The sequence below is a fragment of the Ammodytes marinus genome (assembly GCF_949987685.1).
Source record: "Ammodytes marinus genome assembly, chromosome: 7".
Taxonomy (NCBI): Eukaryota; Metazoa; Chordata; class Actinopteri; order Uranoscopiformes; family Ammodytidae; genus Ammodytes; species Ammodytes marinus.
Window position 1 is genome coordinate 25,211,289 of NC_137211.1, and position 25,766 is coordinate 25,237,054.

General features: G+C 41.1%; 1 protein-coding gene across 1 annotated transcript in view; it reads right to left on the reverse strand.

Moving 5' to 3' along the window:
• The window catches only part of celsr3 (cadherin, EGF LAG seven-pass G-type receptor 3), a gene marked incomplete at both ends in the record, with an annotated part of 103,104 nt that overhangs the window by 62,391 nt on the left and 14,947 nt on the right, over nt 1-25,766 (reverse strand). Inside the window, 2 exons of the mRNA XM_080030764.1 lie at nt 10,660-10,948; nt 13,530-13,873. Coding sequence (XP_079886890.1) covers nt 10,660-10,948; nt 13,530-13,873 — 633 coding nt within the window. The remainder of the gene's footprint in view (nt 1-10,659; nt 10,949-13,529; nt 13,874-25,766) is intronic.

The following is a 25,766-nucleotide window of genomic DNA, read 5'->3' on the forward strand; positions in this document are numbered from 1 at the left end:
GTGGTTAGGGTTAGGGCAAGGGGATAGGGAGAGGTTATAATATATATATATAGAACATTAGATTATGTTCAGGCATCACAGTTGGGTGGTTAGGGTTAGGGCAAGGGGACAGGGAGAGGTTAGAATATAGATAGAACATTAGATTACGTCAAACAATAAAAAAGACTGCAGACCGATAGGCTACTAGCCCCGCCACAGTACTCCCGCCCCGCCTCAGTACTCCCGCCCCGCCTCAGTATTGTTCTCCGGGGCTGCAGCTAGACTCTACTCCATTTACACACCTCTTATAATAGGTCCATGGTACACACACACACAAACACACCCACACACACACACGTTCGCCTGTCATGCGTTTGCCACATAGATAATGGCATGCCGTCGTTATCGAGCTTCATTAATTCCCTGATTAATATAGCCTATCGCTTTCTACATGTCCACGTTTATGCAGGTTGAACAGGTGCTATAAAGTTTGGGCTACTTACGCGTGTAGTTTGAGTCAACCGGGTAACTTTAATCTTTAGGTTATCTTTCATCACTCGTCCGTGGCTGTGACTCGAGCCAGAGCACGGCGACTCCCCGTGTGTGTGTGTGTGTGTGCGCGCGCCGATACACACACTCAGACACACACACACGCCGAGGGACAGACAGATTCGGCATACTAGCTTTTACCCTCCCCAATTAGTTTATTGGTGATGTAAAATCAATAAATGCGTGTCTCCAGAACATATTTAAAAACTTTGGGAAAAAAAAATTTGAAAAAAAAAAAAAAAAACGGTTTTCGTTTATTGATTTTTCCTAAACGGTTACACGTGTACACATGTACACACACACACACACACACACACACACAAACAGTAACAGCTTAACATCACACTAGCTGTATAAGTCCATAGGGCAGTGCCGAGGTTCAGTATTTAGTCCTGACACACAGACACACACGCACTCACGCAAACAAACAAACAAACGGGTTTCTATGTGTCAGGACTTTGCATGTTCCACCGTGTCTGCGTGGGTTTCCTCCGGGTGCTCCGGTTTCCTCCCACAAAAAAAAATCAAACAACTATTGGACTTGATTCATTTCAATAAAATCTTTCAATATACATATTTCTCAATATTTGTATTTCTGTAAAGCATTAAGAGTGTGTCTATCTGCATCAAAGCCTCTTTTCTCTCCTTCCCATTTCTCGATCTCCTCTTTCCCCCATTTCCACCTCATCCGTGTTAACCACCCTCAAAACCCTCTTTTCATGCCAAAGGATCAAATCCTTCATATTGATAACCATCACATTCTACATCTATTTTCAATTGTCTTTAGCTCCCTACTTTATTTTAGACTCCACCCCTCACAGACACACACACACACTAACAATGCTCTTCTTTCATTTTCTATTCCTCCTTTCTAATCTTTAACATCCAAGGTTGAACATTTTCTCCCGTTGATTGCAACTCGATTGATGTTCAAGTTCAAACAGATTATCCCTTTACGGAAGTGTAAAACATAAATCTAAATGCTTTCTTTTATAAAAAAGAATGCAGGGTTGAGTTGAGTTATGGATTCACCACAAGTCAGGTCACTTTGTAGAGGAGGAAAAGACCCCAGAACTAAGCATGTATGACTTGTATCAGGGTGACAAAAGTTAAACTGCACTTCCATTTTGCAACCAAGTTAAAAAGGTCTGTATTGTAAAGTACAAGACAATAGACCTAAACACACTATGATTGTCCTCCTATTTAATTGTTTGGTCTTAATTGCCTTAATTGTTTGTTCATTTTGATTACCGCAACTCTGCATATCAATTAACAACTTAAAGACATCCTGAGTTTCTGTGTCTGTGCACTTGGGTCCCCTGCAAGAGAAGCTGACAAGATTATAGTCTGACACAAGATTCTTCAGCTAAGGATCAGGAACACGTCTCTCATATAGTGCTCATTCAAACAACTGTATGTGTAACTCTTGGAGGACTGTGTATATGCATAAGTATTCACTGCAGCCAAGAGCCTCTGGTACACTGTGATTACACAGCATTAACTTTTAATTGACATGACATGCACATCTCCCAATAACACCACAGCTACAGAGCCGCCTGAGGAACTTGTGTAATATTTTCTTGGCCTTCCTCCCTCCCTCCCTCCCCTCTATATTCTCCCAACTTATCTCCCTGTAACTAATTCAGTCTCCTCCTCTCTCCTTCCTCTCACACTGTTTAATGCATGTATCCCACTCAACTCAGCACATCACGTCCCCTGCGGGCACATTTTTTTGTATAACATGCACATTTTCGAATCACGTCGATTATGTATTTAGATGCGTCTATTTCCTCTATTCTCCACCCTGCTGCACTATCAGTGCTCATTCCAAACCTCATTCCAAAAACTAAGCTGCCTCATTGCTCTGGCTATCTGCACCACTTACGATTTTTTTCCACTCCCCACAAAGTCATTTATTCTACTTGCGTGTGCTGCATGCTTGCTCTTACACACACACACACACACACACACACACACACACACACACACACACACACACACACACACACACACACACACACACACACACACACACACACACACACACACACACACACACACACACACACACACACACACACACACACACACACCATTTTTTTTATTTCCTCAACGTAATCTAGTCTACCTCTCTTTTACACATAAGGAAAGACACACACACACAAACAGAAACACACACCTTATTCTCCATTACCCCCTATCAACTAATTTGTTCCCAAACACACACTCACCTTATTCTACGTTACCCCTCTCTCAAATAATTCGGTCCCACACACTCACAAGCACCCACACACACACAGACACATACTTTCACTCTATTGACCTCTGAAATGAATGTCACTGAGACTTCTGAATCCATCCTACACCATTATCTCTCACTCTCCCTCCTTAACTCCCCCGCTCTCTCACATCCAGCCTCACACTCTCTCATCCACAAACCTCAGGCCTCATCCCTCTTATCTTCAGCCGGTTTCCCCCTGTCCTCAAAGCGTTTTTACTGGTCATTTCTCCACTTCTATTATGCCTTTTAAAATGATTTTCCATTCCACCTTCATCTCTTGCACGACATATCTTCACATAACATGCCATGCGTCTAACACTCAAAAAGTGGTATCTATTCCACCTTTTAGGAATTTACTCATCTCAAATACTGTCACTGTGTTATCACACAAGAGTTTTTCTCTAAAATTCGTTCTCCCTGAATTTCTAATTTCTCATATTGTGTCTTATCATTCTAAAACAAATTGGGTTTTAATTTCTCTTTCTTTTTTCCTTTGTGCTAACTTTTGATAACTCAACTTTGAACATGTGCATTGTTATAGACTTGTTATTTGCTGTCCTGGTGTGATTCATTCTACAATAATCAGCTGTGTAATATGATACATGCTTTCAGCAGAATGCTGAATAATTCCTTTCCAATAACTTGTGTGGTGCTTTGTACAGTTAAGGGTTTTCCAGTTGTCAAAAAACTAATAGATATTAAATGTAAATATTTCCAATTTAAAAGTAGTCCATTTGTTTGAGTTAGAAAATCCTGTTACTTCTCTCTTAAGTCTAATGGAGCATACAAAGCGTCAAAACATACATTTTCTTGGCCTGGGAGTTGTAAATTTCTAAATATATATCTGCCTAAAATATTCTTCATAATTAACTCTTCCATGGCTCACTTCTGCCATCGGGCATATGTTAAGTATTCTGAGCATTCCTTCTGCTTTATCATAGACTGCCAAGGTGTGCACCTGTGTGATTGGAAGAATAATACTCTTTTTTTGGCAGATGGTCCTGTCAAATTTAGTTGTGTCATAATATTGTATGTGTACTTGTGGGAGTTCAATTTGTGTACTCCCACAACTCCCTTGTGAAGCTAAAATGAGTTCTCCAGTTGGACTGGTTCACCTTTCTGCATCTTCCAAGTCCACTGTCGGTGTGTGATAAAGTAAAACAAGTATTGAATGTAATTTAATAGTCGCTGTCCCGGGTGCTGTCCAACATACATGCCAATCGGATTTCAGCCCCTGAGCTTAACTCACATTCTCTTGGAATATCTGTTGTCTTGTTACTACTGGAGACGCAGTGTGTCTTTCATATGTGGTCACCTATGACTTTAAATTTACTCTTTACCAAATGTAACCGTCGGTGAATCTCAATTCAGGGGTTACAGCCTACGAAGGCTGCATTTGAAGACCGATTGCGTCATAGCGGCGCGCAAAGGCTTGTTCCATTTGCAAGGCTCCTTCATATGCGGCCGTGAAATGCAGCCTTCGTTTCACGGTTTTGAAGGCTGCAACAGATGGATCCTTCGCGGCCCAACATATCCCAAGATTCATTGCGTTTTTTTCAGAGATGGCATAAAATAAAATAAAAAATAACAAAACAGCAACGTGTTGCTCCATCTTCTTAACTTTTATCTTCCTTTCTTTTTTTCTTGTACTTTTTTTTCTTTTCGTCTAGTAGGCAACTTCTTTTTCTTTTTTCCTCCGTTGACAAGGCTGTCTCCGTTGGCAGCAATCAGGGTTGCTAGGCAGCACAGGAGCGGCGAGTCGTCACGCAAACCGGAAATGCTCGTAAACGGAGACCTGCGAATACCGTCTCGTTTAACAACGCTCGATCGGCCTTCACAGGCTATAGCCTTCATAGACCGGTCTCTGGATTGGGATCCAGCTCTTATCTTCCTCTCCTGTGGAACCATGCCTCGTTATTCCAACACCTGGTTGGTAGTCTGAGAAGCTAACGACAAACCCCTCTGTTCTAGTTCTGCCTTCCTTTATTCATACCGCTCTCAACCTCCTTTATACCATCCAACTTATCTTTGCCAAACGTAATTTATTTTTCTCTTTTTTATCAGCAGTCATCACCGACCCACCTCACTCTTTCATCCCAAAGCCCCAAACTAATCTACTCCGAACTTCAATCTCTGTCTCCCCCCCATTTCTTCAGTCTCTCTGTCTTTCCTTAACCAAACAAATCTATTTTCACAGCCTATACTTCAATCTCACCTCCAGCTACTAAAGTTCTTCCTTCTGTTCTACTCCATTGCTCACCGCTCTTCCCCTTTTCAAACAGTGCACACATTCTTCACCAGGCTCACATTCACTTATTCGCTGGCATAATGCTTCACAATCCTCACATAGTCTTAGCCACCTCCAGCTAATTAGCTCTGAATGTGTGATCTGTTTTGCCTGCCTATCTGCTGGATTACATTTCTCAGTCTAACATGCATATCTGCTTTATCAGATCCAGAACTAATCCCACTGCTGCCTACCGCATTTCCTCTGTCTCTCTTTCTCTAGCTCTCTGTTTCTCAGCTTCCCTCAGTGCAAAGAAAAAAACCCACATCACTTCACCACAACCAAGCTACTTAATTTCACTCGTGTCTCTCTCTTCTCACCATGTTATCGTCTCACAAACTAATTTAGTATGCATCTATGCTTCTCTCTCTGTGTGTCTCTCTCCATCTCCTAATCTTATCCTTGCATCTGTTAGAACTCTGAGGTGTATCCATCTTATATCTTGCTATATTCTGCATAATGTGCATTTCTCTTTATCCCTTCTGGGTCTTTGTTCTAAAGCGATCTTTAAGGTTTAGTGTCCATTGGGAACTTCTCTTCATACCAGTAAGGTTTTTCTTTTTCTTGGTTTCAGGGTTAATGACTGTTAAACATTCCTGACAGCACAACAAGCTTCACATGTTTTCCGAGAGAAGTGAGCGCTAGAGGTTACAAATATGCAAATTCTTATGAATGAAAGAATGCAGACTGCAGAGCTTAAGCTGAATTTAACATTGTCACAGCAGGGGATGGGACTACAACTTACCGCCTTACATTTGATGAACTCTTATGTGAAAATAGAAGAGTTGTTTTCTTGAGAGAAGCAGAAGCTAATTATTCCATGCTAAATATACATTTCTGCTCGTATCACTTCCTAACTATATACGCTTTATTCACAGGATCTGATAACATTATAACTAAAGAGGGATTCAATTTATCAATTTGAACCTATAACACATCAGAAAACTAAAAACCTTTTCACATGTAACATTTAAGCCCTATTTTTACTTGAACTCTGGAATGTAACACAGTAAGTCCTAGTTTTCATTTCAACCCTGGGCTAACACTGGCTATTTAGTACTCAGCTGAACGATAAATGACCCCAGCTGAAGCAGTGTTTCACACTCCATTTTAGCAGTACATCTCCGGGATTGGCACCAAAGGGGTATACCCAGGGCTGACCTTTCTACAGTGCAGGGTTCACCCTCTCATGTGTAAAACAGCGGTTGTATCCCTCATCCAAAGTGTCAAACCTTGTACTGAACCCAGGGTTAAATGTGTGGTTCAGAGAAGGGTTAGCCTGAGGTTATGTTTTGTTATTGTGAAATCCTTTGCCCTAGTAGTGGAGGAGTTAAGAGGCTCAGTCATCTTTAAGGAGCTCAGGTTTAAGCCTGCTGGTGTTTTAGCAAAGTACACTTAGAACAAGAGGGGCTGAGTCAATACAATCTCTAAAATTTCTTCTTAATAAAGGATCATCTTGATTAGCCTCGGATTTATTTGTTTGTTTAACCTTACTCAGTCCAGTTCAATGTTTTTGTTAACATCTATAAGTTAATACAGTTTGTTTTTTTATTGTTGAAATAATTACATTAATAACCTTACAGATTAATAGCATAATTATATTTCACTATAACAGTTTTGATGAGGCCCTTTCCCGCCAGCTTCCAAATCATCAATACTATGAACCAGCTGATCTACACTCTTCATCAGGGCACTGGTTGCTTCACATTTCATGACTCAAGGTAATTAGTTTTTTTTTTTACATGAAACATTTGGCCTAGGACGAACACAATTCAAATCACATTGCCCATTGGAAGCTTCTTTGCTAGACTTAAACACATTTCATACTGTGTGGAAAAGTAATGTTTCCAGTCTTGGTCAAACCCCAGGGCTAAGCTCCTACCTGAGCCATACATAGAAGAAAGCATTTCAAAGTCACAAAGAGGGGAAGGATGGAGGAAGGTTTCGTAAATAAGGGAGAAAGCAAAGTTGGTCTGCAGTCTGGAGATTTCTTAGTGTTGCAGAAGAATCAATTGGTCCCTGTTTATTCACGCTCCTTCTCCTCCTCCTTTTCCTCCCTCTTGCCCCTGGCACAGACATCGCAACACCCGACGCCTACGCAGGAAAAGAACTACGACTATACCCAGAAACCCATCTGATTTCCCCTCAGCTCTAGTCCTTCATCCCTGTCTCTGTCTCATTGCCCTGGGATGTCTCGCCCCATTCTCCTTCCATGTTATTGAGTCTGAATTCATCCGTCTCCCTGGTCCTCTCATACTGCTGTCATGCCTGTCTCCTCTCTGTCCGCTCCTCATCTCTCATGTTCTGTGGTTCTCTCACTGTCCCTGCTATTCACCAACACTCACTGGTATTTTCTCTCCCTCAACCTCATACATTTGACCCTTTCTGTCCTCTGTCTCCAACTTTATAGGCCCTCTACACACCCTGTCTGAACAGGGATTTTGCAGGTTCACTGCATGTCACACCATGCCAGATGGGTCTAATAAAATCTTTGTCGGACTGTACGATATCTATTTTTCTACGATATATTCTATGTCTAGGGAATGTCTGACAAATTGGAGCAGTATGATGTAGACAGAAATAAATGCAAGCAGACATGCCATCAGTCAGCCTAGCTCCAGCCATATAGCCACTGGCACATTTCACTTCTTTGTTGATGTTTTTTTAACCCTAAAAAAAAGGAGCTTACAATGTTCCAGCGGCAAATTTGCTCTGAGTCATATCAAGTCATACTCCGATTGGTTGGTTTTGTAGACATGGTTCGTAGCAACAGTCACGTTGTAAGAGTTTGGTTCTGAATTTTTGTATACTGACAAAGATTTTTGAAGGAGCCTATCTTTGGTTTACTAAAATCCATGTCTATGTATCTCTCTTGATAATGGATGTATCACTGGTATAGCCCAAAATCCAACAGTGTGTAAGGAAATCCCCTATTATATGTCTCTCTCTGCCTCCTACTTGCTTTCTCTTTCTACCTGCATTTGGCTTCACTCATTCCTTCTGTTCCTCTCTTTCGGTCTGTCTCAGCGGTAGTTTGGAAATCACTCAGACTGTCTCGTAACAGAAATGTGTTGCCTCACTCCCTCAGCACTCTTTTGATTGAAAATAAAAGGCTAGATGAAATATCCCCCAGACACACACACATACACAGATGTTCACAGCATACTCTGCTACACCCACTCAATGGTTTGAAGACTGAAGCAATGCAGCAGAAGGGGCAAGAAAGAAAACACGAAAGAGAGGGCAAATTAGTAGTAGAGTATTGGGAAAGTTGAGAAAGACAGGCTGTTATGTGTGAGAGAGGGGGAACAAATTAGTTTGGAGACAGTGAAAAAAGTGAGGGGGTTTGTGTGAGGGATGGTTGGTCTGTGTGTGAGTGTGTGTGTGTCTAAATAACACGTAAAAAGCTGTGGAGGAATATGCTCTCCCAGGTCTCCGAGTGTGTGTTTTTATGTTGTTCAGCTCAACACAACAACAGAGAAAAAACACAGTGGATCAAAAAGGAAGACAGTATGCGATATGAACAGAGACACACTGACAGTCAGTTTACCAGGGTAAAGACTTCACCAAAAACATACACATCAGACACACACACAAACAAACAAACAAATGCACCCACTGCATTCCGTCCTTTTCCTTCAAAAAGCTTCTTCACACATGCTATCCATCTTTTCATATCTGTGGCCACACCTTTCAAACCAGCAACATAAATATTAATTAAATCATTGATATACAAAAATAATTAAACAACTATAAATGTATGTGTTTGATTTTGCTTACTATGCTATTAACCTTCCAATGCAAAGGGTTTATGATTATAAAAGTATGTAAAACGAACAACACTCCATGGTTTTGAATTTTTTTCAAATATACCAAATATGTGCAGTCATTCAGAATGGATTAAATCCATTAGTAAAAGACAAACTAAAAGTAATGAAATAATAGAATGAAAGACATTCTAAGACACTTAAGAATTATTTGGGATAAATAGATAACACAAAGGCAAAGGCATTCTAGAAAACATTGTACGTTCAGTGTGAAATATTTCAGTCTGTTTTAAAAGATGTTATGAAGAACAAATTGTATATTTGTTTTAAAATGTAATTATAGTATGAGCTAGGGCTTTAAGTTATATGTGGTACCAACAAGTAGGGGAGAACGGGGTAAGTAGGCACACTTTTTACTCTAGTGAGAATTGCTCATCACCAAAACATCTGTCAATAGCCATTCCTACATTAAATTGAAGCTTAAGGTGTTGGCTAGAAATGTGTGTCTCTCTTTTTTTCCAACTTATTGTAATGAAGAAGTAATTTACCATCAAAGACACTCTGACACATTGTGACAACCAACCCCATCAAGGGGTCGGTTGTCACACACTATGGGGTTGTTTGTCACAATGTTATCTTAATGGGAAACATCTTAAAAAGAAGGCAAGGAGGCAGAACCAAATTTGAATGTTTAATTGCATTGTCAAGTTGACAAATAGGCCTACATAACGTTCTGTAGCCTTGGCAGCTGGTCTAGTTTGGGATGCACTGGGTTGTTTTGATTTTGTTGCCCTTTTTTCTTTTGCTTGCTAGCTGCCTTTTCCTGCTCTATTCTTTCCTTCTCTGGGGTGTCAGTGAGGATACAGCTTGACAATTTATTTCGTTATTGGGTTCCTTTTCTGGCTGCAGCCTTGAGATAACATGTGACAACCAACCCCCCAAAAAATTTGACGACCAACCCCAACTTGAATTTCTTGCTAGCATCAAGGCCAACAACCATCTGACAACTAATTAGCTTGCTAACCACAATCTAAACTATAGTTTACCCTTCACACTTTCTGAGGGTAACAAGTGTTTTGTTATAAACCCATTGTGTAAAAGCCTAGAAGAAAAATACTGAGAAGCAAAATATTTTGAATTTGACATGAAAAACACAAAACATCCTCTCACCTGAAATGCAGCAGTCTAACTCCAAAGAAGTCTATGTATGTGACCTCTGATCCCAATTCTGGACCTTTTTTATATCAACATTTCAGAGCTAGCGCGCTCTGGTGGCGAGATATAACGAATGTGACATCCAACCCATGTGACAAATTACCCCGTTCTCCCCTACTACATTTTAGCTGTACTTCATGGGTATACTCATCACTACCAAGCACAAACACACTTCAACTCTTAGTTGTGTATCTTGTGCAAAAACACACAACACGGCTTAATCAAGCCCTTATGTCAACCCATAAAGAACCAATAAAATCACCTAAATTGGTGAGATTTTATATTCAAAATACTTAAAGCTGGGGTATGTGATTTCTAATTGGTCAAAGTTAACATGAGCTGTACACTTTGACCAATCAGAGTGAGGCTCCGATTCTTATTGGCTGTTGGGACTGTCCATTCACTTTGGCACGACTTTGTTGGTGTAGAGCGTGTCGGGGAGGGACCAAAGAGAACAAGTGGAGCGGTTGAGGTATTTGGATTCGAATCTCTATCCCAACTGCCATTTTCTCCCCAAATCCTCCACCCCAGCTTTAATGCACAATCCCTCACCACAGCACACACTCCCCGTTCCTACTCACCGGTGAAGTCTTCCCGGCAGATACAGGTGTAGCCTCCCTCTCTGCGGGCGCACACCCCTCCGTTCAGACAGGGGTTGGAGTAACACAGGTTGATCTCCGTCTCACAGTAATCCCCCGTGAAGCCTACCGGACAGCGGCAGCGTAGGCCGGCGATGGGGTGGATGGGTCTGAACAAGATGGAGGGCGAGGAGATGAAGGGAGCGGAGCTGTTGAAGCGCAGCACGGAGATGCACTTCATGTAGTTCTGGCACGGCTCACGCAGACACACGTTGTCGTCAAACGGGAGAACCTGAAGTGGGGAGAGAGGAGAGGAAGATGTTAGTGGGATTCTTTTATTTTATATAGCACACATTATTCTGACTTCACTTTTAATAGCAGGAAAGAGATGTATCTACAAACATAACATGATGGCCCATTTGGACGTTCCAATGGTTTAATAAAAAAGGGACATTTAACCAGCTACAAACTTAAAATGGTTATAATATACTTACTTATGATAAAATCACTCATTCCCAATTTCCAACTAAAAAGTGCTTTTACTTTGAAGGAATTGGCCTCGAGAAACCGGTCCTTAAATAATAAATTCATAGATAGATTATGTCAACTGAGTGGGTAATTCTGTTTCGTGGTTAGTTCAATACATACCAAGGCATTACATTTTAGAAATGTATCATTTAAAAATATATATATGAATGAAGTTCTATTCTGAAAGATAACTACAGGTGACAGACAAAAGAAAAGCGGAATGCCGAAAGGGAGTAAAAGAGTTCAATAGCCCCCTGTAGTGCAGCATAAAATACTTAAGAGACATAAACATATACTTTGAATATTATGTACAATAGTTGAGTAAATGTAGTCTTCCAGGGAGAAAGAGTAACCGGCCCGCCTACAAGGGCCCTGGGATTGGAGCACCTGATTAGGGTTATTGATTACACCTGTGTCTTTTCTGCTCTGACATTTCAAAATGTCTGCCACTTGAACAATGTAGCCTACTTTAAGTGGTAGGTAGGCCTAAAGCTCTATGGTGGGGAAAAAAAGAGGTTTGGACTGGAGGTATAGGCCCTATATGACTGAAGAAATTATCTGCAGGAGAACATGTAGGCTATTTCAATATTTCTAAATAAAAAATATATTTTTTTAACGTTCAAAGACAGCAACACCATGCTAAAATGTATCTAAAGAAGCACCAACAAAAAGAAAGCTTAAACAAACTATTATTGTCAAAATTACAAGGTGTTTAATAACTATCCACCTTTGTTTAGGCTACTTAACTTTTTTTTAAAGTTGACGTGCCTGCCACGAGCTTTACAGCTACAATTATGAAATGCATATGTTCGTATGTTAGCATGCTAACGCTAAAGTTACCTAATATTTTCATGCTCGTGCCGAAACATGAGTACAGTAACCCTGCACACTTTCCATTTCCACTGTGAAAATTGTGTTGGGACGTGTAGGCTTTATTATCCCTCAAAAAGAGCCCCCTCAGTAAATAATAATTTCATATATTTTTTATTTACCTTTACCTTATTCGTTCTAAACTTCTTCCTCATATTGTGAAGTCGCCAACGTCCAGAATAAAAAGGTATTTGGTTGGTAAAAAAAAATTATACTCATAACATATAATTGGCTCCCAGCGTTGAGCCTATCAGCAGCAGTAGTGTGTAGATGTCTTTTAGCCCTGGGTCCTGCCTGTCAGGCTGCAGAGCTTCAATGCAGAGGCTGCTCTACCCCTTTATAATAGATTCATGGCTCTTCCCCTGTAGACTACATTTAGGAAAACACATTTCTATCCGTGATCTATCCAAGAGGCCTATAGCTGTGACATTTACCTCTAGGGGCTAAGACATGGCAAATAAGTTAAAAAAAAAAAAATAGAGAGAAATTTAAGATGACCTCTGTGATCCCTTTTTTAAATAATAAATTTTTTTCAGAACTTATTTTGTTCTTACATATAGTATTGAATCATTCTTGATAAAGCCATCTTGCATACACTCTACAGTATTTTTATTTGTACTTTAAATTCTTTGCACGTTTTGCATTGTACAGCCATTCACTCCAGACGAGTGTATTTACTGTTTCCGGTAAAGATATATTCACCAGATTGTGTCTTCTTAGACGGTGCGAGGATGTCGTTTCAGTTTGGAAGCTGTGTTGTATTTGTGTGACAGTGTCTGTTTAGAGAACTTTGCATACCTTCAGCCTTAAACTATGAATCTGTTGATACTGCTGTGCTCTCTTCATGAATATTTTATATTCACCTGCTCCCTTCCATCCAAACATCTCTTTCTGTCATGAATGTGCAGAGATTCTCTGAGGGTGTGCAGGCATGCACTGATGTGCATGCTGTGTCCAGGTGTGCCTGATTTCATGCATGAGCACATACAGTGGTCATATCAGTGTGTTGCTGCAGGAAAGCCATATGGCTGAGCTGGCATGGCATCTGTATTATATTATTATCAGTTCACATGCAATATGCTCATATGACTGTGAGGTGCATGCCTGTTTGCACACTGTGTCTTATTTTGCTTCATATGAATTTTACTTGATACCATGAATCCAGCTGCTGTGTAAACGTGTGTGTTCATTTGTGTCATTGTGTATGGGGATGATAACATTCCTTCTCAGGTTATTAATTTAAAGAATTGGATAAATTCCCAAGAAGAAAATAGAGATTTGAAACATGTTTGAATCATGTAGCGGATACATGCCCATTTACAGAGCCTTTAGGTCCACACAGTAGTACGGACAGGTAGCTTGTGAGGTGATTTGACTGTATATTCTCCAGAATCGCTGACTGCATCTTTAATTCTTGTGATTCTTGTATGTGAACTGTATGCGTGTTCTTCCATATTGTGTAAATCTGTGCCCACCTCCATTTGCGTCAGTGAGGTGAGCCTGGGCCTGTTGAGGTACAGCTGTTCCTCCAGGGCCTCCGAGGGGAAGAAGAGTCCTCCGGGCAGAGCAGCAGAGAAGCTGACGTTGAGGATGCCCCCCGGCGCTGCGTCCAGGTCGGGCTGGATGTTGAAGATGAAGACGTCCTCCACGGGCACAGAGAGCACCGCAGACACGCCCTCCAGGAAGCTCCCCAGCAGCGGGGACAGGAAGTGCTCCTGGGACATGTTCTGCAGGCGCACCGTCACACTGCTGCCCAACATGTCCTCTGTGATGATGAGCACGCGCAGAACGCACTGCGCCGAAATGCTGTGGACGCCGTCTGCAAGGTTAAAGGAGAGAGAGCAGAGGAGGGAACAACGGTTAGGTGAATGAATAGAAGCTCTCATCATTCATGGTGCGCATTCAACAATTCGATCGAAGGAGCCCGATCCGACTTGACAATCTCACGGTCAAGTAGTTGCAAAGTTTTGTTTGTGAAACGAGGATCATACTATCCGGGCTATATAGGGGTGAGGAATGTCTGATTTGATATGGCCTATTGTGGTATATCAGCCTTTTATACTGTTTAATACAAATTTTAAAATTAACTCATGAGCTTCTAATCAATCTCCTTGGTGTGAATGAATGGCAGACTTAGTCACAATAGAATCAGCTCTCATGCCAAGTGAGAATATGGATCAATTAAATTAACATGATTCGACGATTAGTCCACTATGGGCAAGAATCAACTATTTAAAATCTTAGTCTGGGACACTAGTGTGGTAAGAAGATGGACTAAATGGTTGGAGGAGATGGTGAAGGAAAGATAAAGATAGAGAGGGTTGGAAGAGGGTGATGAAGGAGGAGAGGAGGGAGATAGATGAAGGGGTAGAAGGGTCAGGGGCATCAGGGATAAACTGAAAAGAATGGAGAGGAGGAAGTAAATAGACAGTGATAAATGAATGCTAGCCAGAGAAGAAGGATTACACAGGAAAAGAGAAAGAGTGATGAGGTCACAACGATGTCATGAGATATGCAGCTTAGACCACTGTACATGCAGGACTCTAAATTGCCATATAACGTGTCATACAGTGTACGTACGCACATACAAATACAAGAGAATAATGAGGTGAATACAGGATCGTTATTAAAACTGCTTTGTTTCAAACAGAGAACATGATATGTGATATAAAAGTCTGCTAACTTTAAGTCTTATAAGACTAAGAATATGTTTGCTATTGAAGAAAACAAACTCCCTTGAAGCTTTTTATAGTCGAAAAACACTGCGTTCTCAAGACAGGAACAGCACGAACGCACATACACACAAGTCTGTTTTCAGCCAGACCTAATGTTCAATAATTCAGTGTGTTGTTCACAATTGAGAGAAAGATACTGCCAAACAAGTTGTGCAGGAAACAGAATTTCTTTGTGATTACTTTCACTGGCAACGTTTTTTTTTCCAATTCCAGGAAGTGTGATGTGATGATCATAAACTGGACAGAAGTGATAGGGAGTGGTTAGAGACTATACCAACGCACTTGATTGAGCTTATGGGAAAGATGGTGTTTTACATGGTATTGGTTAAATACTGAAATGTGTCCCATCGATCTTGTAATGTTTGAGACACAAATATACCAAGTGCATATGAGTTTCCTAAAACATAAGCATTACACATCAAAATGCAGGTAGCATTCGGGCCAAATTTAGCCTGTCCAGCCTTTGAGTGCAGTGGAAAATATCAGGGTGGAACATCTGTCATTCAAATAAAATGACAACAATGAACTAGCTTGAACACAACACTGCCCCAACATATGTTTTCATTAAATCTGTGTTTTATAACGCACTAGTTGGGAGGGGCTGAGGGACTGTTGAGAACTCAAATGAATCCTCTGGCTTAGCAGACACGTCTGAGTGGAGGTCTGTATTAGCAGGGTCGGGCTCTCGTATGATGTACTGTAATTAGAACCTGAATTTAGGAGCTTCTTCATTAGCTATGTACTTGTCATTAGCAGGCATCGGATGGCATGGTCATTTTCTGAAATCCATCACACCACTGATAATAAAGATTGCGCTGTTTTTCGGTCATATGCTCAAGTAATAAAGAGGAAACTGAGTTATATTTGTTGGTCTGTAGCCTGGAAGTTTATTTCAAGTCTTGTAGTACACGTGATTGAAAATGCCACACAAAGACAGAGGGAGAGAGATGGAAACATCATTCTCATCTCCCACCCTGTCTCCTCACATTCAAATTCAACAGAGCGCTCCTTTTTTTTCTCAGAAACCGGCTACTACACCTACAAAATGAGTTCACGTGAATGGCAGCAGGTCAAACCCTCACAGACAGTACAAAAATGTGTTTGGGCATCGGACACAGGACACGTTTCATCTACACCGAGAGACAATCCGGTGCTGCGCTGTATTGTAAACTGTAAAGCAATTTGGTACAACAAGCTGGCTGGTCTATAGCTTTAAAATGGAATACAAATTGGCACACAACCAGCACAACAGCATGAGGAGGCAATTTCCTGCATCTGCACTAACTGTCCAAGAGCATGGAAACGAGTAAGTACGTTATACGTGAGTGAGTCTTGATGCAAAAACAGCATGGCAAAAGGAGGAAAGAAGGGAGCATGGCAGTTGTGGATGGAGGGTGAGGGGTGAAAGAGACAGAGGGAGGATGTGGGGAAGAACAGAGAGGCAACGGAGGGTGAAGGAGAGCAATGGAGGTTTATTAAAAAACTAGAAAAAAGCAAAGGAGACCATAAAGGAAACAAGAGAAAAGAAATATGAGAAAGGGAAAAGGGGCATTTAACCAGGGATCAATGGAAAAGATAATAATAGTTATCTACTCCTTTTAATACCGGTTGATAATCTATTGATTATTGATGTTCACCTTTGCTCATACTATAATAAATATCATTCTATTGTTGTAGAATTCCATAAATGGTTAAAGTAGGTCAAATGAATCAATTGATTTCCCTCATTTAGAATTGATTACACATTTGCTGTCGACATGAAGTGTTTCCAAAATAAAAGCAGACAGAAAGGTGATAGGGAGAGAAAGAATCAGGCAAAAAAGGTTTTAAAGGAAGGAGAGACAAAAGAAACAATGCGTAGTTTGTGATTATTATTTACTACAGATAGAGAAGAAATAAACTGCGAAAAATATTTGAGGTAAAGGCAGCAGGCGGATACAGAAATACAGTATGAAGACGAAACAATTCAGAGAGAGGAAATGGTGAATAAATGGAGAAAGAGACGGAGAGGGATGGAGAGAAAAGAGAAGGAGGCATGGGGGGTTGGGGCGGAATGGCAGCTGGTTTGATTACCGGATTATGAGGAGCCTCACTCCCCACTGACCTCCAACACACATGCGCACACGCACACGCACACAGAAACACGCACACACACACACACACACACACTCAAATCCAGAGCCCTCAAATCCAGAGCCCATCATAAGAAATGAACAGCCAGGGGAAGGAGTGGCAGAGGAGAAAAAACTCCCACAGTAAAATAAACAGAAAACACTGGAATGGATTCATTATGGAGAAAATGATGGATAGATGGATGGATGGACGGATGGACGGATGGATGGATGGATGGATGGATGGATGGATGGATGGATGGATGGATGGATGGATGGATGGATGGATGGATGGATGGATGGATGGATGGATGGAGTGTAAGGTATTAAGTAAATGTCACCCGGTCTGCTGAGGCTAAAAGCCAGCTCTGTTATCAGCTCTCTGGATCACAATGCAAATACGCAGCAGTAATTGATGCTGATCTCCTATTGTCATTGAAATGAGACAGAGATCTATGAAAAGACCCGGGATAATCTGCTGTGAGCATAGGACCAGATCATTTTACAAACACCAACTCCCATCACAAATACCCACTTTCACTCAAACATATTTCTGTACAGCTAAAACACACTACACTTGTGAGGACCAAGATTGACACGATGCATTCACTGGCCCTTAACTCTTTACATACCTACATGGCTAACCCAAGGACATACCCTAAATATGAGTCACGTTAAAGGAGTAGTTACACACTTTGTGACATATGACACAGTCTCATGTCTATATACAGTAAATATGAAAGCAGGAGCTATAGGAGGAGATTAATTTATCTTAGCACTGAGACTGTTAAAAAGGATCCAGCTAGACTACATTCATGTAATTACCAGTAACACACAGACACACACATCTTATTCAGGAAGTTAGATTACATATGATTTGGAATGAACTCAAAATTACATTATGCATTATTCTTTCCACTATGGCTTTGTTCGGCAGTACTTTGATTTAATTGATATTGTTCAAACTGGAGAGTATACACTGCATATACCTCTAAGGCTTGGTTTATTTCAAAAGGGTGAACAAAAAAACGAACTTTAATAGTACATGCTGTATTCCCTGCTAGAAGATCTTGCGGTATTTTTCATCTCTGCCTCGTCTTTACCAAGGTTTCTTTTTTTTTGACAACCTGTTCCTTGTGCCAGTTCCCATGTAGCTTGCCGTAGACTTGAGTTTGACAGTGTTTTTCCCCTGCCAGGCACACTGAATAAGTCAAAGGCTCCCGCGAAGCCCCTCCAGTGGCCCACAGGGGACAACTGTGACACTCAGACAGGAAGATTTGACATCTCAACAAAACTGGTAACTTTTGGGAAATGGTGCAACTAAATATCCATGCCTGTTTGCCCTGACACTGTTTAACACACACACACACACACACACACACACACACACACACACACACACACACACAATGTATCAGCCATCCGAGGTGATTTTGCCCCAGGCAGCCATTAACATTTGAATACAAACCTGGTGCACAAGGAAACATTGCACAGTAAAATATATCTTCATTTGGCTTCTCTGCGTGGCTGCGGCTCAGCTAATTTGGCCGACCTGCATCGACACAGGGCTCTTCACTCAACCCCTCCACATAAAAAGCCATTTGGAGGCTCTCAATAGGAAAGAAAGACAACACTTCAAGCTTAATGGCAAGTCGGGAAATTAGGGCCACCGAACTCTTTTCCATTTTCAGTCCGCCCGGGTCGATGACTAACCCTCCTCCTTGTCTGAGGGCAGCTATGAATTTAACACAGGTCCCTGCCCTGACGTGATAATTACAGTTCTACTGGAAACACAAAAACTCTGAGCCAATAAGACCATGTTCCAACCTTTCTGCAAGGTAATTTTTTTTAAAGTTTTGTGCAGTAGTTTCCCAATAGAGGATTGACCCAACAGCATGGGAATGTCTTGAAATATCTGTTACCAACACTTAGCCTCATTATAATGTTTCCTGCTGTGCATATCCCACTTAAAGAATAACATTTTCAAACAAAACTTCAGATAACCTCATAAGCTCAACTAAATGTTCATTACAGACTGTCAAATCTAAATTCGAATAAATAGTAAGTAACTAGTAAGTCAGTAATGGTCTAACACCGCTGTATCATATAGATTAGAATACAACTCCAATGATTTATTGATGGACATAATTATTATAAAGTTATGGATATATTTCTACCCTTAATCTGCCACATCAGAGCCAATTGAAAAAAGTCTCATTTAAAGGTATTAGCCCCAAAATGCTGAACCATAAATGTCATAAAAAAAGGTTAAATTCTATATGATGGACCACTGGCACTCAATAAACAGAGAGAATCCACTGAGTTCATGGACATAGGTCAACTACAATCCTTTTAATCTCCACACGGGTTTACAGGAACCTGAGGTGTCAATCATTTGGTCTGACAATATGAAAAAACCTTCCTTACGGGGCTGATGGTGTCATTTAAAGTGCAAACCCTTCATATCCTGAACCAGAGCTGGATCCAGAATCATGTTGGTCTATCTCAGCGGAATAGGAAGTGACTTTTGAGGAACTGTGATATTATTTTTGAATCCCGGTGAGAGGCGAGTGGGGTAGATGTTGTCCACAGAACTTTTCCAATAAGCCAGGAAGCCATCACTAATGCATGGCCCCTTTCTCCTTCCCCACTTTCTCCTTTACTTTATCGTCAAATGAAACAATAAAAGATTAATAACCTCCAAACTCCACAAATGGGAGGTTATTTTGGTATCCATAGCGCAGCAGGAAAAACAAAGCATTTCGTAAACAACTCGGACGGCTACGCATCTGCAAGGCTTTTCACGTCTCCTGTGGGCATCGAGCCAAAAGTTTTCCCCCCTTTTTTCCTATGTACATGCTTCAAAGTGGGACGAGAGCTTGAGGGGCTGGCGCATATAAAGCCTCTAAGAATAAACACACTGATCTGGAATCATCGGGGAGGTCCTATGGATGCGTGAACATCAATACGTCATGATGAGAGAGAGGCTGGCCTCTGATCAGCGAGGTGCTTTGTGGCTGTCTCCAGCGTTTTCAAAGGGTTGAGAGAGTTCAGTGCTATCTCTCCGTGCCAGGTAGCCTGACTAATAACACACTCATAGCTTCTCGAATGTCAGGGCGTCCTGAGCTCGCTTCCTGGAAATCCAGGCGGATGTAGTCTGCAAAGTAGGGTACTAAAGAAGCCCACTGCCGGAGCTGAAAACAGCCCCCAGAAGCTCTTTTAAAAGCTGCATTACCGGGCAGGAGGATGGGTCAAAAAGAAAAGTCATTTGAGGAAGGAAGAAAGAAAGTCACAGAGTTAAAGCAACCCAAAGGTTTAGAGACACTGGTCAGGTGGTTTGTGAAGGAAGTCTGGGATTTCAAAATGATGAAAGCTAAAGTGTTATCTTTTCAGGATCTTCGTGCTGAGAAACAACTGAATTGAATGTACAGTCAATGATAACTAGGTGCAATCAGGTCAGAAGCAAGTTGTCAGCCTGATGATGAAGAAGAAGCACTACATTTTTAAGGAATATTTATCTTTATCCTGTGACGTTTGCTTTGCAATGTTCTTCAACAGTTGCAGTTTGATGTATATCGTTTAGTATAGTTACTGTCTGATTTGTTTTTATGTTGGTACAAAATGGTAAAGAACATTGATTGCTTATTAACTAAAAACTATTGGGCAGTACGTACAGTAGTCTATACAATTATGTTGTTGTCCAGTTGTGGTTACAGTGAAATATAAATGAGGGTTCAAGGCAGTCGTGGTTGACTATCATCTACATGTTTAAGGTGAAGATGCAGCTTTCCTCTGCTACCATGGGAGGAGTTTATCAAACCGCATCATTTACCAATAGACATTCATTTTGATTTCAATTAGTTTTGAATGGGGATCATAGGTTTCTGTGTTGCTTAGTTTTGTACGGGATAACATCGTTGGGGTGAGCAGTTCAAACCCATACTGTCAACAATTGCCACTGCCATGGTTTAGAGTCTGACCCAAACTAACAGCACTCTCTATAAGGAGTTGGGATTAAAAGGGTAAAAAAAGCCCAAAAGGGGAGATACATAACAACGAGCATGCAAAAACCCCAAAACAGTTCAATTGGATTTATGGGCGAACAAAAGCCTGTGCTGCTTCTCTGAAACACACTAAACCCAGTCATGGTGCCTTCAGCCCATTAGCTCGCAGGGCATGTACCCACAATCGCATGGGTGTAAATCCCATTTCACACTGTGTTCTCACAGCCCTTTGTCTGGCCTTTCCCTGCCTGTCCTCTGTGTTCAATGTCCTCCAGAAAGAAAAAGTCCTAATAAAATACATGAGAAGGTTGAATTTTCAAAACGCTTGGTAACAAATAAGTGAGGAGTGCTCACAGGTCAGGAAAAAAAAAGAGAAAAAGGTAGCCGCTGAACAAACGCCACCCTTTTCAAACGCACGGAAATACACAATGGACTCTCTGATGCACAGTCACCTAAAAGTAATGTCCGCCACAACCCCGAGAGAGAGAGAGAGAGAGAGAGAGAGAGAGAGAGAGAGAGAGAGAGAGAGAGAGAGAGAGAGAGAGAGAGAGAGAGAGAGAGAGAAAGTGTAAACATCCAAAGTGGCGCTCATACACAAATGAATGAGTAAATGGATAGATGCGGAGAGACACAGACCAAACATTAATGCTCATAAAATTGTACAAGCGTTAACAATATTTTGAACACATCATTGCAAAACACACAAACAAACACACACACACATGAACACACACACACACACACACACACAGCCCAGGCGCTGGCTTGACAGCTGATTTCTGCGCTCTGTTTGTTTTTTAAAGCCTTTACTGCCCCTGAGGTCTGGGCACTCATTGTACTCGGTGCAAAGTAGAACAGAGAAAAAAAAGAAGCAACACACACACACACACACACACACACACACACACACACACACACACACACACACACACACACACACGCACACACACACACACACACACACGCACACACACACGCACACACACAGGCGCACAGGCACAGCAACATAATGGTTTAAACCAGCCTTTTAAAACAGAAGCCCTAATCCTTTACATTAAACCAGATACACTTAACTCTCTGAACACTCTCGCTTGTAAAGACTCACTTTTAGCCCATATCACGTTTACACACACACACCCGAGTGTCCATTCTACTTATGGACAAATCCACAGTGTGCATAAATCCACACTCTGGCCTGATCAGTTAGCAGCTGTTTGTAGCAGCACACGTCCTGCTCCTCTGCCGTGTATTTGTTTTCTATATTCACTATGGCTCTTCTGCTGCTACTGTGGTTAGTGGTTTCTATCCAATGTACAACCGCAGAGACGTTACAATTGTGTGACTGGGAAGCACAACAACACATTTGTGTATTATTCATGCAAAAAGAAGGAACTTTTTGTCCGCAAATAGGGCTCTGTCTTGTCTGCCGCGAGATGTTTTTCAGTGAAATAATGTGGTATTTTGGAGCATATAACATTGTGTGCTGACACTCCTGTCACTGCCGCACCTGAGACAGGCTGTATGTGTAGCGGCTTTCATGGCTCCCATCACTGCCAGAGCCTCCTGTCACCTGAAAAGATCCCCACAGCTACATTCTACAAACAATCGCTCCAGTGGGGCGGTGTAACACTGCTGCAGTAATGGTCTGCTCTGTACGGTGTGTGGAAGCAAATAGGACTCTTGTGATGCTTTTACCTTTGAAAGCCAGTCAAGCAGAAACATGCACATGCACCCAATGTAATGGCGTTTTAATTGCAAATAGTAGTGTTCACAACATAAAGGGAGTAATGGAAATGTTGGAAACCATTCCACAAATGGCAAAGCCTCAAAAGAAATTGTGATATGTAATGATTTGGTTAACGGCAAAAATCAATGTGTCTATTACATTATCAAGCCCTATGATCTGGATAGGCGACAGCAATGAACATGGATGCACTCTTCACTGATACAAGTCATGAGTTGTTGTTGTTGGTTGTGCTGACTTTATAACTCTTTTTCAAATCAAATAGTTAACAAGACCCAAAAGAAGGCTCAGGCCAACCCAGGTCGTGGTACTTTTAATGTTTTGCCAAATTAATTAAAGGCCTTTTTATTTTAAAACCAACCTTGATTGCCCCTGATTTGGATTTTGTATGACTTGTTTTGGTGATAACTCTTCTTCCTCTCCAGTAAACGAGACAACTTTACAGTAACACTATACAACACAAGCTTCCGATTTCCCTCAGCCATGCCCCACTCCACATGGAAAAACCTAACCAAATGGAAAATGTTCCAGGTGTGACCACACAGCCGGTTAACATCAGGGTACATCCAATATTCATTCCTTTAGTCACACACAGCTGTCCTGATTTAATCCAGGTTTTTTTTATGCAAGTCATTTTGCGATAGTTCCAAGCAGACCCAGAGAGAGAGAGAGAGAGAGAGAGAGAGAATCAACGCTGTTACAATTACCTACCAATTAAAAGCAGCAGCAGTTGAAAAAAAGCAGTGAGACATTTTCCCCTCACAGTTCACAAACTCATTAAAAATAAATTAAAAGGAATCTCCCGTGGTGATTATAATGCACCAGATCAATGGCGAACAAGTCCACAAAACTAGTCAAAATCTAAATGTATTTCACTTATATTCCCCAGTTTATCATGACCTCCTGAGTTCAGATAGCTACCTTGTATTACTAATCAAAAGTCAAGTGACATTCTTCAAGTCTATGAGTGGACGCGTTAACAAGTGACATGAACTCCCTGGATTCATACATGTGTCATACATATCCACACAAATGGTTACCGCCTTCCACTGGCTATGGAATTTCAGAGGATCCAGCCACTGACTTTTTACATGTCAAATAAGCCCTGATTTCTCCTGAAAAGCATATTTTTCGCTTTTTAGTTTTCCCAAAGCATTACAGCTATACAAGTAATCCTAAAGGCACCAGCAGACTCATCAAATCCAAACCCGTTGTCACACAGTTAAAACATAAGAGCACAGAGGCAGGATTAGAGGCAGGATCAAGTCTGTTGATGGTGATCTTTACTCATTTTTCCCCTCACACTCTCACCCCAGTGTCTGAACACATTTTCATTTAGCCTCAGACCATCGTAAACAAATCATTAAAAATGCCATTTATGAACATTCTGCACTTGGCACTTTGATATCTTGAAAGGTCAGGGGACCTGGCCTCTGGGTAATAAACTCTGCTTGCTTGTCAGCTGCGGACTCTGTCATGCACTTGAAGTAGTAATGTGTTCCTATAGGGCTTGGAATAAGCTTTAGCTCGCAGATAAGGTTTTTTTGCCTCCGACTTGACCAAATATCCTCAAACTCCAGGCTGTTTTCATAATTAAAGTTTCTTGGATAAAGGACAAAGTTTTGAGAAAATGCCTCCTGATGTCTTACATAATGCCTCATTGCATAATACTGTGTCCCAGAAGCAGTTTTTTTTCTCTCTCTCTCTCCCTCATTTGGTGCCTTTGTCTCGGCTTAAACGTCACCCAGTATTTGGTTATTTTTGGAATCTCATCCAGCCATGGGTGTTTCAGACGGCTAATGTGGAACAAAATGTAATGGAGAATTGTTAGCCTTCCTGAGCAATGAAACAAAGAAATGACCAAATCATCCAGAAATGTCATGCAGTGTAGCAAAGATACAAAGAAAAAAATCCTTTACATGTGGGCTATATTTAATACTATTTAATTACCACTTATTTATCACAAACAATTATAATACTATTCGAGAAAATCTTTAAAAAAAGAAATTGCTATGAAACTCTTCCTATCAAGAGTTTGCATATTTCATTTGAACTTTTGCCAGAGTTGAATGCATTGCGGAGGCTGGATATGCTGTCAGCGCAGGAACCATATTCAACCTGCAAAATACAGCTCTGTGATACGTGCTGCAAGTTTTATGACTTTCTCTGTCAGGCTTCACAAGAGCCGTTTGGAGAACTTTGGTTCTGCTTTCACAACGAAAAGTTTAGGCTGTATGTGATCAAAAAGCCTCAAGAATGAAACTCAGTGGAGCTAAACGCAAATGATTCGAGGTAAGGGTATGAAAACACCCTCACAGAAGGTTAATCTACAGCGGCCTGTTACCTCAACCGTTACTGTATCAATTATCTAACCATTATTACCTCTATCCTCTGCTTCAGGACATCATTATTTTTCTCATATAACATCATGTTGATGCTTTTAATTTTGCTATTATAATCAGGATCCTTCTTTTTATACATTTAATTTATAAGCTCATTTCTATATTCTTTAGTTTATTATTTTGTACATTTAAAGACTGGGGGTGTGGGTGGGAGGAGATGAGCAAGCTGGATGTATTTGTTTGTTTTTGTTCATAATGTTAATCTGTTATGTAACTTTGTTTCCCTTGTGTGTACGTCATGTGGCAGCATTTTTGTATCTGTGTCCATAGGACCCCCTTGAGACTGAGATGCTGCATCTCAAAAGGCTATCCTTAATCCAATAAATTCAAATTAAAATCCATATGTGCCCTGCTAATGAAGAAATAAAAAATAGATCTGTAGGCTAATGTATGATATGCATGCATTTCTCTAAGCCTCTGTTATTTTATCTCCCTCAAGCTGCCAGGCTATGTTTGCCTCTCTCTCTCTCTCTCTCTCTCTCTCTCTCTATCCCTAGTTTCCTCTCTTTCACTCAGGTTTTTCTGTGCAGGGCCATCTGTCGCCCTGGGACCAGACTCTCTCTCCTCGCTGTCGGTGCCAGGATTCACGACTGGTTCATAGTCCAGCAGATTTAACCTCTTTACGGCATGTTTTCCTGTCTCTCTCTCTTTCTCTCTTTTTCTCTCTCTCTCTCTCTCCCTCTTAGATCTGTCTGTCTCTCTCCATGGTGGAAAGT